Genomic DNA, 15,770 nt, shown 5'->3' on the forward strand with positions numbered 1-15,770 from the left:
TCTGTCAACATATGCTACACATAATATATGTACCATAGTTATGTGCAGCCAGAAATAACTCTACTCGTCGTACTATCTTTTTTGGCCAGTCACGTTTTCATATTTATTTGGTAATTTTGACTTGAAATACAACGTTGAATCGCAGTGGCCCCCACAACGTGTGCCGGGTTGTCTGAGGTCAGAGACAAGAGAGATGACGCTGACGCCTGCCCCGTGGGCCAAAATCAACAACGCAAAACAGACATAAGTCTGAAATATGCCTGCAACAACAGCAACAATAACAACAAACAACAACAACAACAACAACAACAACAACAACAACAACAACAACAACAATAAACTCAACTGGCGCCTCGGTCACTTTGATCTATGCACTTCAAATGATTTTTTTTCTCTCATGGCGTTGCCTTTTTTTTCGCCGTCTTCAGTCTTGGTGTCTTTTGGGCTCAGTTGCTGCGGCGGCGGCTGTTGCTGCTGCTGATGTTGCTGTTGTTTGTGCCGATGCGTAAACAACGAAGCGGCAGTTTAAATGAAACGGCAACTTTTTGGCCTGCCAGTTGAAGCGGCAAAAAAGTTGGCATAACATATGCTTCAAGAGCTGAACTCGTGGAGAAGGAAAGGGGTGCGGGCTGCTTGCAACCGTAAAAGTGTTCGGTTAAGTGGGACCTGTGGTAATGTTGATCTTTTCAAATGGAGGGGAAACAAATGTACAAACATGGGCGGGCTTTTGAGATCTTTCTCCATGCCAATATCTACGATGTGGATTACAGGCTCGAGTGGCAGACGAAGTTCTTGATTTGGAGAGACAGGCTCGCATCCCTAGACTAGATTCATAATGTGTTTAGATAATTAAAATCTAGTCGGGAAAGAAAACGATTTCTATGAAAAGCCGTCTTTCGACCTGAATATCAGTCTATCAGCATATCACCTCTAAGTCGTTAAAAGTTATATGCTTTTCTTAATTGACAAATATTTTCTCAAAACAAGACTTGATTTCTAAAACAAAGAAAGGAAGAACTAGCAAGTCTTTTGTTTTAATAGTTAGAAACGTTATTAAATACCTATTTAGAAATAAAAAAAAATTTTCCATAATTTTTGCCCTATTTCAGAATTAATATTGTTAGGGTAAAGGTTTTTTAAATGTAGAAAAATATTTTTGATCATTTAAAATTTTCTGTAAATATGCCAGCTTTTAGGATAAATATCTATATCTCTATATATAAAACTGTTTGTCCTGACTGACTGATTGACTGACTGACTGACTGATTGGTGATCAACGCACAGCCCAAACCGTAAGAGCTAGGAAGCTGAAATTTTCACTGTAGTTACCTTATGTGATGTAGGTGCACGTTAAGACGGGGTTTCGGGAAATTCCACCCGCAAGTGTGGAAAAATCGCGAAAAACGTTTGTATGTAACTTTTTTGTTTACCATCCGATTGGCCTCAAATTTATTTTCAAAGATCTTTGTTCAAATTCATTTGAGGGGTGTTTCGCACTTTTTGGAAAATGCATCCCTCCTTGGTGGAAATGGGGGTCAAAAATTTGGTGGGTGACGTTTCGCCCTCAAATTTATTTCCAAGTATCTATATGAAAATTCATTTGAGACGTGTTTTTCACTTCTCGCAGAATTCAAACATCTTCGGGGGGAATGCGATTCAAAGATTTTTTGGGCGAAGTTTTAAGTTGTGTCCGATTTGCTTCAAACTTATTTTCAAAGCTCTACATAAGAACTTAATAAATACGTATTTCAGCGATTTGGGAAATTCCACCCGCAAGAGTGGTAAATTGGCGGAAAACGGTTGTATGAAAGTTTTTTGTTAACGATCCGATCGGCCTCAAACTTATTTTCAAAGATCTTTGTTCAAATTCATTTAAGGGGTGTTTCACACTTTTCGAAAAATCCGTTCCTCCTTGGTGGAAATGGAGGTCAAAGATTTGGTGGGTGACGTTTCGCGCTCAAATTCGTTTTTAAAGATCTATAAGAAAAATCATTTGAGACGTGTTTCACACTTTTCGCAGAATCCAAACTTTTTCGGGTGGAATGCCACTCAAAGATTTTTTGTGCGAAGTTTTAAGTTATGTCCGATTTGCTTTAAGCTTATTTTAAAAGCTCTCCATAAGAAGTTAATGAATACGTATTTCATCGAATTGGGAAATTCCACCCGCAACAGTGGTAAATTGGCGGAAAACGGTTGTATGAAAGTTTTTTGTTTACCATCCGATCGGCCCCAAACTCATTTTCAAAGATCTATGTTCAAATTCATTTGAGGGGTGTTTCACACTTTTTGAAAAATCCATCCCTCCTTGGTGCAAATGGGGGTCGAAGATTTGGTGGATGACGTATTGTGTTCAAATTTATTTCCAAAGATCTATAAGAAAAATCATTTGAGACGTGTTTCACATTTTCGCAAAATCTAAACTCCTTCGGTGGAAAATGCATTTCAAAGTTTTTTTTTGTCCGATCAGTTTCAAAATCATTTTCAAAGCTTTTTAAAAACATTGATTTTATAACATACGTGCCACGGGCAAGGCCGGGTTATACCCGCTAGTACTATATATAATTATACTATACTATAATTAAACGTAATATATTATATCAAAATTAAATTAACTTGGTAACAATAATTCTCTAACCTTATAAGACTATTTAGTACGGCGATCCATGTTCGTAACTTGTGACTAAGTTAACTTTCAGTTAAAGCCTATCTGTAATTTTGATTATCATATTAATTGATCTACCTATATTACCTGTTTATTTTAATGGGCTCAAGTTTCGGATAATAATAGAAATATGAATATATTATATTCATATTTTTTCTGATAGCGTTTCCAATTTTACTCAGAATAACATCTGTTCAGTTTTTCATACACCAGTGCTTTTCAAACTCTCGAGCTGTCAATTTGTGCTGATATTTCTTGTCATCTTTTAAAGTGCTCAACAAATTTCCCAATAATTGTAAATCCATAAACATTTAATTCGGCTCTGGTCTTACAGTTTGTGAGCCACTGGAGCTTAATGTCAACTCAACAACTGTCGTGTCTACAAATTTGACACTTGCATTTGTCATTTGCCTCATTTGTTTGCTTTGCTTTGGTTTTGCTTTGTCTTGTCTTGTTTTGTTTTGTTTTGGTTTGGTTTGTTTGCCCGTCCATTTGCTCCGCTTACGTTTTCAAGTTTGTTACTCTTACAGAATCCCCCCCGTAAGCCGTTCTCCCCGCTTCTTTTACATGGTCTTGGCGTGTGTTTTTTCCTGTTTGTTTTTGTAATATTTTTTTTTTCTCAATTTTTGTCTTTGGTGAAGCTTTATGCGCAATTAGCGAGCACATTGTTTGTTTTTGTGGCACGTTTCGTTGTAATTAAAAAAAAAAAGAGAAACAAATCAACGCTGCCCGAAACATGTTGCTTAATTCTGTCCATGGAACTCTAGATTAGTGCAGCATGTAGGTGTTGCTCGGCTCCAGCTGAGTGTCTTGCTCTCTCTCTCTCTCTCGCTCTCTCGCTCTCTCTCTTCGTCGTCTCGTTTTAAGATCTAAGACGCTGAGACAGTCAATATTTGTGGCTAGCTGGTTGGTTTTCTCTCATGTGGCATGCTTCAGCTGAATGACTGGGATTGGCGTGGCGACTTTAAAGCCCATTACACAATTTAAGAAGCTTGGGCTCCCACAACTTCGCCCAACAATAGTTAAGTCAAGTCATCTAACCATATATTCCTTTTAAACACATCTCTATGCGGCGAATGTCATCTGCGCTCCATGTCGAAAATACTTATTTAAATGCGCCCACAGTCGGCGCTGAGCAACTGGCTCTCTAATTTCAGCAACGTGCTCGTTTTCGGCCTGTCTGTCGACTGTCTGTGCTCCCCCAAAATGCTAATTGACCAGGCGCAACAAGGCGCCAAACATCCAACGCCGAGACAATCTATCAATAGACCCCCGACTACAACTCTTTCGGGTAGCCCAATCAAATTTGCAACACCAATTTTTTTTTTTGCATTTGAATGTTCGTGTAATTTGATTTGCTTGCAAATTCGTTGAGTGATTCGATTACATAAGCAAAAATCGGTGGCCAACAAAGAATTATTAATGAAATATCAATAAATATTGCTCTGGCTATAATTATCAAGATAATTAATCATCACTTTTGATTTGAAAACTTAGTTTAAATAAATGACATGAGTATTGCTTTCTAATTGTCAACAGCTGAATTTGAATTTGTTTTGAGACTAATTGTTGTGAAGTGCAAGAATTTAAGAGGTGCTCATTAGGCAAGAAGCTGGTTAGGACATACATATAAAATCGATCGTAGTTTTCCTTGACTCTAGTGCGAATTTGTTTTTCGAAATGACATAGATAGTATATAGAATATATACAACTTTTCTTTTGTGAATAACTTATAAAATGTATATAAATGTATAAAAAATATATTTATAAAATAAAACATCTTTCGGCTATAAGAAGTTACAAATAAACATTTTCGAAATAAGAATTGTGCTATATATTTGTTAACACTATATTACTTTCTACTTTTCATTAACAAAGTATGTTCTCTTGGTTGTGAGAGTTTTTCCTAAAACTCAAGCGATTTATGAATAGTGATAGATTCTCTGTATACTCAAGCTATGAACATAATTATGGTTCCCTTTGACATTTTTTGACATTTACTTTTATGCATTTCGAATGTTTTTAATCCCATTTTATTAAGGCGACCTCCTCTTAGAGTTTAAACTTCAACTTTCGATTTGTCGCAATCACCTACGGCTTGGACTTGGACAATTTGGCGCCAGTTCAAGCCGCTGGCAGGCAAAATGCCAATTGCTTTTGGCCAATTAGGCAGGCTTTCTAACTTGGCTCAGGCCAGCGGGGTAGGTAATTATACTGGTAGATAGGCAATTGAGGCGCCAGATAGCATGACGCGGTGACGCTTGCCTGTTGCCCGTTTGCCATTTAAGTGGGCAAACACATTAACTGCCATAAACGAAGCGAATGCAATTTTTATTAGCGTAATTAACACCTTTTTTTTCTTGCCTACTTCTGCTTTGTGCACAGAGTTTTATTCAAGCGCTGCAGTCATCGCGACAATTACATGAATCGTGAGTGCGTGAATTTGCTTACCGCGTTGCCGGGAGCGCTGTGTTGTTGTTGGGCGCAGGGGTATAAAATGTTGCGGCATGAGACGCACGCCAGGCGGACAGGGCGGCAGAGAGTCCAGGTTGCTGTACAGCACAATGTTGTTGTTGCCGGGGTGTATGAGAAAGTGTTGCTGCTGCTGCTGTTGCTGTTGCTGCCGGCTCAGATTGCCAAAGAGCTGTTGGTGCTGTTGCTGTTGCTGTTGTTGCTGATAGTAGGTGGCAGGCAGCAGGGCAAAGCCATGTTGCTGTTGCTTTGGCGGTCGCGGCGTTATAGCCACAACATGTTGTTCCTGTTGTTGCTGCTGTTGCTGCTGCTGCACGCCAGCAACATGTTGTTGTTGCTGCTGCTGCTGCTGCTGTTGAAAGCTGGACTGCAAGCGGGTGCGATAGCTAAAATGTTGCTGCTGCTGTTGTATCTTTGGTATCAGTGTTGTTGCTGTTGTTGCGCTCGCACTGGCTGCAATTGTTGCCATTGCTGTGGTTGTGCGCGTTGCATGCGTCACATTGCGCTGATAATGATGCGGCCGCAACAGCTTGCGTCGTTTGCTGTTGCTGTTGCTGCTCGCATTGCGATTTGTGGCATAGGCGAACTTGCGACGCCATTTGCGACGCGCTGGCGTCGTTGTTGCCATTGTTGCCGTTGCTGTTGTTGCTGTGCGTAGTGTTGCTGTCGCCGTCGCCGTCGCCATGGCCGTCGCCGTCGCCGTGGCCGTGGCGGTGACAATTTCATTGAAATTGCTGCTTATATTGATATTTACACTGCTATTTACACTAGTTGTTTGATGTTGTTGCTGCTGCTGCTGCTGCTGTAGCTGCTGCTGTAGCTGCTGCTGTTGCAACATGTTGCCCTCGGGCGCTGCATGTTGCAGCTGTCGCTGATGTGCTGCATGTTGCAGTGTGTGTGTTATGCAGACTAGATAGATGCATAAATGCAGCAATTTTGTTGCTGTTGCCGTTGTTGTTGTTGTTATTGTTGTTGGTGTAGATGCATTTCGTTGTCGTTGTTTTCGTTGCTGTTGTTGCTTTATTGACGCGTCTGTCATTTTGACAGTTCGTTTGTCAGACGCTGACATATTTTTCATTTCTGAATATTTTCTTTTTTCAATTAGTATTTGTTGCCTCTCAATGAGTTTTCACACATTTTACGGCGCGTTTTGGTTGTGGTTTTCTTTGAGTTATAGAACATTTTCTTCACACTGAATTTTACTGATAATTTATTGAGGGGCAAGCTTTCATTTTTGTTGATTTTGGGGGAATTTTGTGGTGGAACTTGTCTATTGTTTTTAAGAACAATTGTCAGTTGCAGCGTGAAGTTTAAGTCGCAAAGATTTACGATTACGCGTGGAATATATAATATATTTTCGTATATTTGAAAAATTTGAAGAAAAATTATTACATTTTAAGGCATTCTTATATGCAATTTTAAGGAATTCTCATAATGATCAACTTCTTCAACTTTTTAGTATATAAAGTAGTATCTAAATAAATTCACCAATCTTTTTAATGAAATTTGCAGAAATTTTCGAAAATTTGTTTTATAAGATCTTCAACGTTTTAATACGTTTATGAGCTCTCGATATTCAACAAATCGAAACGTTTTAAGTAGATTCCCTAATTTCTAAACATTGTTAAGCACATATCTATGCCTTCCGTTCTCAAGCTATAATTACCCATATCTCAATTAGCACAGCGAATAAGGAAAAATTGATAGAAAATTTGTTGCTACATTGCAGTTTAGACATTAGCAACATTTTTCAACAAAACTTTTGACAACTTGTAAATAAACAAATAATAATTTACAATTTCAATTTGGAGCATAGGCAAACATCCACAAAACCCGACAGACGGACGTGTGGGTATTTGTGGGCTCTCTCTCTCTCTCTCTCTGTCTAAGCTAATTAGTAGAGTACTACAAAAAAAACAAGCAAATGCTTTTGAACAAATTTGTTACAATTTGTGTTTGTTTTGACTAAAACTCAGAATATTGTGAGTCCAAAAGCAAGAGATTAGTCACAATAAAAATTTCAGACTGCGGCACAGTTTCAAAAGATATACAAATAAAAAACTCGAATAGATTATCTTGGGCAAATCTTGAGGGCCCAACGCATAACAAATTTAAAGCTATACGAAACGCATAAATTTGTACCGCAAAACTCATAAACTTGTGTCGAAAACTTTATTATGAAATTGTTTATATACTTATTGTCTATCTATACGTTTCCAAAGGGGATTCTAGCGTCATCTGCTGATAGAAATTGAGTATTTTCCAGGAAGCGCAGCTGCAAACAAAATTCGCATAGTATACAAAACGAAAAAAAAAAATTTGACCATAAACTACAAAGTAGATCTGAAGAATTCAAGCAGCAAAAAAACAGCAAGAGGAAAAAAATTAAAATAGAGATCGTGATGTAATAAATTTCGAATGGAACTGCGGACGGTAAGCGAAATACAATAAAGGTTTTCGGTATCTCCAGTTATATGAGCCATAAAAATAATATCAAGCCTATGATGAGCATCAAATAGTATATTTCAGCAATCAAAGAGCTGAACAAACGATCGTAAATAATCAAACATGAACTGACAAATCAGCAAAAAAATAAAAAAATTCAAAAATAAAAGGGGCTATGCACAAATGGGTCTAGGCCCCAATGGATTTGGTTTCCCTCAACACACACACAAGTGGAAAATTAGTTGCCTCTGAAGAGAGAAGAGCAACAAATAACAACAAATTTCAAATAAGTGAGCTTTTGTTTTCCATTGAATTTTGGCGGCTTTTTGTTATTTGATCTTTTTTTAACAAACCAAACAACAAACGCCACAGCAACAACAATAAAAAAATGAAACATTTTTAACTCTTTTTTTTTTCATAATTTTTGTATTCTTTTGGCATCTTCGCTTGAGGTTTCTTAGTCATTGTTCAGCATCTGAGCCGCATTTGGCGGCTACCTTATTTAAATTTCTCACATTACAATTAAATTGGACATTTGCCCGTTGCTCAACTTTGGACCGTTTTTATTTTACCTGGCAACATTTACCTGTTGTGTAAACAGCGCTGAGTGCAAAGTGCTCGAGACATGAGTATATATGTATGTATGTGTGCACATACGTCGCTTTTCTCTCCCTGTGACCATTCTGATCTGACAGTTTAGTGCCAAATTAATGTTAAATCTGAAATATGTCAGATCTGTGTGCGTATATAATTAATTCTGAAATTGCGGACTAATTGATTCTGGCATAGCCCTTTAACTTCTTGTTTGTAAGTGATGCGAATTGTGTTTTCTCTTCATTCGCTGGCATTACAAATTTTTCTTTTGATACGGGTTGGTTTCTTGGCAGGTAAATAAAAGTACTCATGTTGCTAAAAAGAGATTGAGCTTCTGGATAAAAAGAATTTTACATAGAATGTAAACAGCTGCAGAGTTTGTTTTCTCACTTCCAGTAATTGCCATAAGATCAACTAGTTTAATAGGAGCTTTTCTATCGCTGTCTCAAGGAAATTGTGACATACTATATCTTTAGTTTAACAAAATTTTATTCAACCGAACTTGAAGAGATCTGCTTTGAAGTAGGAATTCAATTAATTTTTAATATAAACCGAACCTTCAGCCAAAATAGTTGCTTAACAAACAATTGAATCAAAATCCACACAAAAGTAATTGTTTTAAAAAATGTATTTGGTTTTAACTTGGGTTTATGTATCAAAATTTGGTATGATCTAATGTTGGGTGAAGATTACATTTAGCCCAGACTTCTTTAAATTATTATAAGTAGAATAATAAATGTTTGCATATAAGTTACATAATAGTAACTATACACCCTTCCCTTAGTCATTCGCTTGGTAGAGATCAGAAGGCATTGTTCGATTCCAGCGGAAAATAAAACTTATTTAAAGCTGATAAACCGACTCGAAAATATCTGGCAAAGTAAGGTTTGAGCCAAAACCTGGACTTATGAGTGTTGATAACCATGTTAACAAACCGAAACCCAAGGCAGGAAGCCGGTTCGAACTTTAAATCGAATCACCAAACATTTTATTGAGAAATGCAGCTTTGATTTCAAGACCAGTTCAGGTCACATTAATATACATATTTGGTGTTGTGGTCTATGCGAGGGAAGTTCGTTTTATGATTTGTTTCAAACAGTTTCCTAAGTTCAGGAAATTTGGTTTTGCCACCTGCTTGCAACATTGTTTGCTTCGGTCTGTCCGGGCCACACCACTCGGCACATGAATCTTCATTTGTTTTGTAGCTTAACCCAATTAGAAAATTGTTGAACATTTCGCACATTTCCACCATTCACTTTGTATGCACCTAAAAAAAAGCTAATCTATTAACGCCTACCGAAAATAAAAGAAAATGAAAACCACAAAACCAAAAACCGTTGAGAATAGTGCAAAGTGCCGGTCATAAAGTATTTTAATATCTGGCAGTGCATTTGACGGCACCAGAGCAACCAACCAACCACCACCCGCTGATCCGTCTGATCCGTCTCGACTGGACATGGCCACATGTAGCGCTCCATAGGAATGGTTTCATTTCTCGTTTTCCAATCTTTTTATTTTTTATATTTTCTGATTGCATAATTGCAATTGAATTGTTTGGCACGTTTCGATTTCGTTTTGTTGTACACTTTATAAATTAAAGTGCGGAGGGGGATATATGTTAATGATTTGATTTAGAGCCTCATTGGCTACCACTTCGAACACATCAGCGTCATGTACACTCATCAATTTTAATAATGAAGACATTTGCTTCTCTTCTCTTTTTTTGTATTTCTATTTTTTTTGCAATTGGAGCTGAAAATGTGTGTGTTTGGCGATGAGCCCCATTTGAATTGAGCAATTTCCCAGTGAACACAGTTAACTGGGACATATATGTGGCATGGCACAGCGGGAGCCTGGTGAAAGGCTGTGCGGGATAAGAACAAGGGAACTGGGTCATGAAAATTAAGTTAATGTTATTTTTTTGTTTGTTATTTTACTTTAAAACAATCTGCGATTGTTTTGATTGGAAAGATCAAGATTGAGTTCATGATGTGATGCTTCAGACAATGAAACGATTTGGGTTGTGATTGCAAATTGCACGATTTGAAAGATCTCTAATCAGAAAAATGATGTTAATTCTAAAATAACATAAGCCTTATTTCAAAGAAGTTTGTTAGGATAGTTGATTTCTTGACATATTTCTTCAAGACGATGCGAGACTTGCAATCTTTTAATAAGCAATTGTTATTATGGCTCTGAAATCATGGTTACTTATAAGTATTCTTTGAGAGATATTTTGGTGATATTGTAATTGTGTGAAATATTTGGTAGGGATGAGAGGTATTTATTGAAGAATTTTCTCAAAAAGATTTCTATTGGATTAGTATGGTCAACAAAATTCATTTCTAAATACATTTTTAAATTTATCTACTTCTGTTTTCGGGAGCTTCTCCAACAGAATCGAAGCTGTCAACGCTAATTAACTAAATAAGCTAACCAAATCAATAATTGGTAGAAATTTGATATCTCTTTCGAAAAAAAGAAGCTGTGTCCTTTTTGCTGCCAACAGAAATCAGTGAAGTGTTAAAAATAGCCGCCAGCTAATTACGTCGAATTGTCACTTTTAATTAGAACAAATACGGAAACAGTCCACATAGACATACACACACTCAATACACACACACACGCACACTTCATTCGACCAAGTGACAACGCATTGTCAAGATAAAAAAAAATATTTCACTAACAAAGTTGCGGGCAATTTGCAGGTCTAAGTAGCAACTGCTTTGCCCGAGGTAACCAAACGGGTTTGTCGCGGCTTTAAATTTTTGGCTTAGACTGTGAAAAATTGCAATGCAGTAGGGGAATCTGAGGGTTGCCGGCGCACAGTAGCAATAGCTACGCATTGCGAGGGGGCTAACAAAAACAGAGAAAAAAGAAGGAAAAAAAAAAATAATGAGCCCACATAAGAAATGACTTAATCGCTGGCGGCTTGTTAACCCCAGCTGAATAGTTTGTGGCCCAAGTCTTTAAGTAGCTGCACAAATAAAGATTTACAGCAATTTACTTGAAGGCCTTAACTCCTTTGACTGCCAGTCAATAATTTCCGATGCCCCGAAAGGCGCGCGCGCGCACCGTTTGCAGATTATATAGTCTGAGAGAGTAGCCAAGGCAAGGGGCTGGTCGGAGGGAAGTGGGGACCACCGTCAGCGCCTTTGAGGAATTGCATAATTATAGCATTTTCCGGGACAGCCGATCCCAGCCAGGCCAGGCCAGACCGGGCCAGGCGAGGGCAGGCCAGACGGGCATGCAAACGCTCTCTGGCAACAGCTTCAACCATTGGCCTAGGTTCAGGCTAATTTGTTTAACATACCCCCAGACGGTTGTGTTTGTCTATATAATCTAGGTAATATACTAGCTGCGGATACTACAACTGTGCAATAACAGTCGCCGTATAACTAGTAAAAGTTATTTGCTAATGAACCAAGTCGCTAAGAAGATGATACAGCTTTATCTGAAGAACCCACACTGAGAAAATTAATTGGCTTTCCCGTTTAGAGAAAATAAATTTCAATAGACATAAAGTCTACAAACTAAGTAGAAATTCTGTAAAATATTACCATAGGTAATTTGATTTTTAGTGCAGAAGAATTGCAGCTAGAAATCTCTGTATACACTAAAAACGGCTTAAAAAGATATTTATTAAAGCACAAGATTTATAAATTAGATTAGTTAAAAGAGTTCGTAGTAAAATGAAGTAGCTGGTTCGAACTGTAGCCTCATTTGAATTGAAGAAAGGGCATTCGGATTTCGTTAACTAAAATATTGGTTCCTTCTGTAGTTATTTTACCTTTTTAAAGCCCGTAGGCAGGCTGGCTTTTAATGTATGTTGGAAAGTCAGTCTGTGCCTAGATGCCAAGCCAGCGTCTTGTACAAATATTGTAATGGCATGATATTGATCTTGATTGTCAAGATCGCACACAGCATGATCGGAGTGTACGTTCGTTGTTTCCGCCGTTGTCGTCGTCGTCGTCGTCTAGTCGAGATTCAAAAGTCTTAGAGTTCAAGCAAGTTGCATTGTTTAACTTTGACTTTGTGTCAGTTTATGCTTTTTCGATAACGATCACTGATCGTGGCTGCCGACTGTGTCATGTGATTAATCGTGTGTGTCGCTCCATGGGAAAGGGTCGCCTGCGAGCGTAGAAAGTAGCACTCATATGCATATGAATCAAGCTCTCGCACTCTCTATCTGACCAACTGACTCAATCACTTGGCTCAAATGCACTTGTCTCGCGCTGAGCTTGAGCAGCTGCAAACTTTCAAACTGATATCCGTTGATTTGAGTGACAGGCAAAAGTACTCTCTCTCTCTCTCTCTCTCTCTCTCTCTCTCTCTTTTCCCCTCTCGCTGTGTGTGATGGTGTGTGGGGCCAGGCGCCAGCAATTGAGGAACCAATTAAACTCAAAATTATAATGCTACTCTATATAGATCGCCATCGATCTTCATGATGTTTACCATATGTTTTGGAACTATCAAGGCATTTGGACTCAGCTGAACGAAAATTTAGATTTATGCGCTCGTTTTCTAAAGTAATTTGCTAAATTTCCGTTGCCTTTGTTCGATTGAGATAAAAACGATCGCGGCTAATGTCCAAAAGAGCGATCGTTTAAATAAGAACACACAAGAGTTTTGATGATCTATGCATGTAGTATTTGAAAAAAAAGGGTATTGTAAATTTATAGGTCTGTTTGTTGTGCTTTAAGTGATATTTCGTGATTTTAAAAGTGAGGATCAGTTGTATAATACGATCAGTAATAGAGAATGTTCAAATGGATAGATCACATTGGGATGATCAGTTAAAGAATATGATCAAAAACGTAAGAAACGATCAATTGAATACATATTAATTGCTTAATTTAAATATTTTATTTGCTAGATTCAACTTTGTAGAGATTCTACGCAAATCCAGCTCTTCACATTTCTACTGCCAGCCCAATGATCAGCTGTCCAACGTAGAAACCCAAATCATAGGGTAACCAAGTTTCATTGTGCTGAAGGCTCTGCTTGGCCTGAGGCTTGTGGCTTTGGTATGCCAATTTAAGTATTTTTTGCTTGATCTTTGATCTACAATTTGAAACGCAGAGCAATGCGAAGGAGCAACAGAGAGATCTGAGACTGAGCTGGGCGGCCGTTAGATCAACTCGATGCGATCTTTATTTTTTATATATACGTTTTTTTTTTTTTTATGTAGGGAGCAAAGTTAGAACTTGTTTTTATGAGAGGGAGAAAGAGAGTAGGTTCTGTAAAAAGAACAATGGAGAGGCGCCGCTTTCAAGTTCAAGACGTTGTTGTGGCTGCTGCGGCGATCGATGAGGATCGGTAAGGAGCGCGCCTAATTGGGTCAGCCGGTTTCTGTGGCTTGAGCCATTTAATTGGATTACCGCCTTTTGATTATTTCAATGTGGTTTTTTTTTCATCTTTTTTTGGCAACACGCGCCTTTATACGCGCCAGTTGAGTCATAAATTCTGGGCGTAACGCCTAGTGTAGCCACCTTGATGTACGAGTCACAAAAAACTAAGAAAAACTAGAAAAAGAAGAGCTAACAAAATAATAGAATACCTAGCTTATCAGTTGACGCCGTTGCGAGAGCAAACATTGCCCCATTGTTGCACTTTGTCAACTGGCAAACGTAATTCAGCTAATGGAATGTCACAGCAATGTTCTTCTTATTTTCATTTTATCTGTCAGTTGGGCAAATAAAGAGTCCAAAAAATAGTGTTTAAGACAATGACGACTACTGTACAAGCTGTAGGTTCACTGTAGATTCCGGGAAGACAGCTTCAGGCCAAATTAAGCAGCAGTTGCAGCTCTATTAGCATTCCCAGAATAAAAAACTAGTTGCAGGCCCAAGCAATAGAGTAGGAGAGAGAGAGAGAGGAAGAGAGAGACTGTGTGAGAGAGAGAAAGGCGACTGCTCATCCATAAATCTGTGCAGTCTTGCCCATTAATCATCATGGATGTCCGAGCCAATCATCACTTGCAGCCGCATTTCAACAACAACAACAACTCGCCGATAGTCAAGTCTAGACAATCAGCTACTAAATAGAGCTCCAGGGCGTTCCACTAATGAGTTATGGGCCTAGCATTGTGTAATCTTTTGTGGCTATTAGCCGTTGATTTGAACACCGATTTCGTACTTTATATATAATCAGCTTTACCTTTTAGCAGATGAGCCTTTGTAGGAGGTTTCTGTTTATAACAGCCATTTGCCAAAGCCCAGAAAACCCAAACTTGAATGCTTATTAATAGCTCCGGGTAATTACATATGTAAATGCGATTTGAAAACTGGCCACAATTGCTGAGTTACATAAGCAACGGCTCAAGAAGTAGCAGGCCTGGGAAAATCGATTAATGAGCACCTGAATACAGCAAATGATTTATTGTCAAAATTTGCGAAGGGATTTTAATTCTTTAAGCAGATATTCAATCAAGATTTTGACTTAAAATTGATCAAATAAACGAAGATTAAATAGCTTTGCAAAAAAGCTTTCAGTTATTTTATTTCCTAATTGCATTCGTTTGATCAGTTTAAGAACAAATTTTATATGGTATTAATTTAAAAAAAAGTCTTATTGTTTTTTACCTTTAGAAAAATAATAAAGAAGAGATTGGTAAATGGAATGAAGAAATCTTTAGAAACGTAAAAAGAAACGAGCTGCATGAATATAACTAATTTGTTGAGGTATAAGTTGGGTTATACTCGAGATATTCAGAATGTAAGCAACTCACAATAAATCCTTCAAATACTATTTTCCTACACAAAAAGGTTCATTTTTGGACCATAATATAATAAACTTAATAAATCATTTTTCTGTGCATTTTGAACGGTTTTTGAAAATTCTGTATTTTAAACAAATTAAAATTCATTTAAAATAATAGTTTTAGTTTTAAAGTCTTATACATGGGAAATGCCAATCTTTTATTTCTGTTGACATCTGATTTCGGAAAAATAAATCTTTTTACACTTGGATCAATCCAATTTACAATTAGTGACTAAATTATAATACCCTTTGCTTTAGCAAGAAAATCTATCTACTTGTCTGCCTAAGGTTATTTATTTCTTTTTTATAGATAAAAAATAAAATGTGTTTCTGTTCTTGACTAACTTATACGTTAGAGAGCACATTAAATATTGTTTGTACATATATAAATAATAAATAATTTAAGAAATTAATTTTAAAATTATTTGTTATTTTTCGTACATCACGCAGCAACTATCAATTGTATCCATTTTCACACCTTTATAATATGAAATTCTTTCAGTAAATTTACATTATTATTGTTATTATTATTATTTTTTATTCGCGGGTAAACACTCGTGTTGAATGCAATGTACGCCCAGCTAATGAACACCTTGATCGCCACACAAATGTGGGCGTGTCACGATCGCGCGAATATTAAAAAAAATAACAAAAGATCCAAAGATAATGATCTGCAGTGGATCAGCGAGCTGCAGCGAGCGATCATCAAATCAATTTTCTTTCTTTGCATTGCAAATTTTCGTTATCAACATTGGAGAATCGCTCGGTCCGGTTCCGTAAAACGAAAGACGAACGATCGATCGATCGATGAAGTCGCACGGTGCACAAATCAACA

The 15,770-nt window shown here is 37.5% G+C and overlaps 2 protein-coding genes across 3 annotated transcripts in view; both read right to left on the minus strand.

The window, feature by feature from the left end:
* The window catches only part of Rab14 (RAS oncogene family member Rab14), a 67,775-nt gene extending 59,621 nt beyond the window's left edge, over positions 1-8,154 (minus strand). The window contains exon 1 of the mRNA XM_064686048.1: positions 8,138-8,154. The gene's annotated coding sequence lies outside the window, so the exon portion shown is untranslated. The remainder of the gene's footprint in view (positions 1-8,137) is intronic.
* wb (wing blister) overlaps positions 1-15,770 on the minus strand; it is a 96,392-nt gene that overhangs the window by 20,541 nt on the left and 60,081 nt on the right. The window contains exon 1 of one of the 2 annotated variants that reach the window (XM_064686054.1): positions 5,114-6,106. The exons of the other annotated variant lie outside the window; for it this stretch is intronic. Within the exon in view, the coding sequence (XP_064542124.1) occupies positions 5,114-5,972 (859 nt within the window). The 5' untranslated portion in view covers positions 5,973-6,106. Of the gene's footprint in view, positions 1-5,113; positions 6,107-15,770 lie in introns of those variants that run through there. 2 annotated transcript variants of the gene reach the window in all.

Source organism: Drosophila montana, unplaced genomic scaffold (assembly GCF_035044405.1).
Source record: "Drosophila montana isolate Dmon_TW-CO22-7 unplaced genomic scaffold, ASM3504440v1 contig_312_1, whole genome shotgun sequence".
Lineage (NCBI taxonomy): Eukaryota > Metazoa > Arthropoda > Insecta > Diptera > Drosophilidae > Drosophila > Drosophila montana.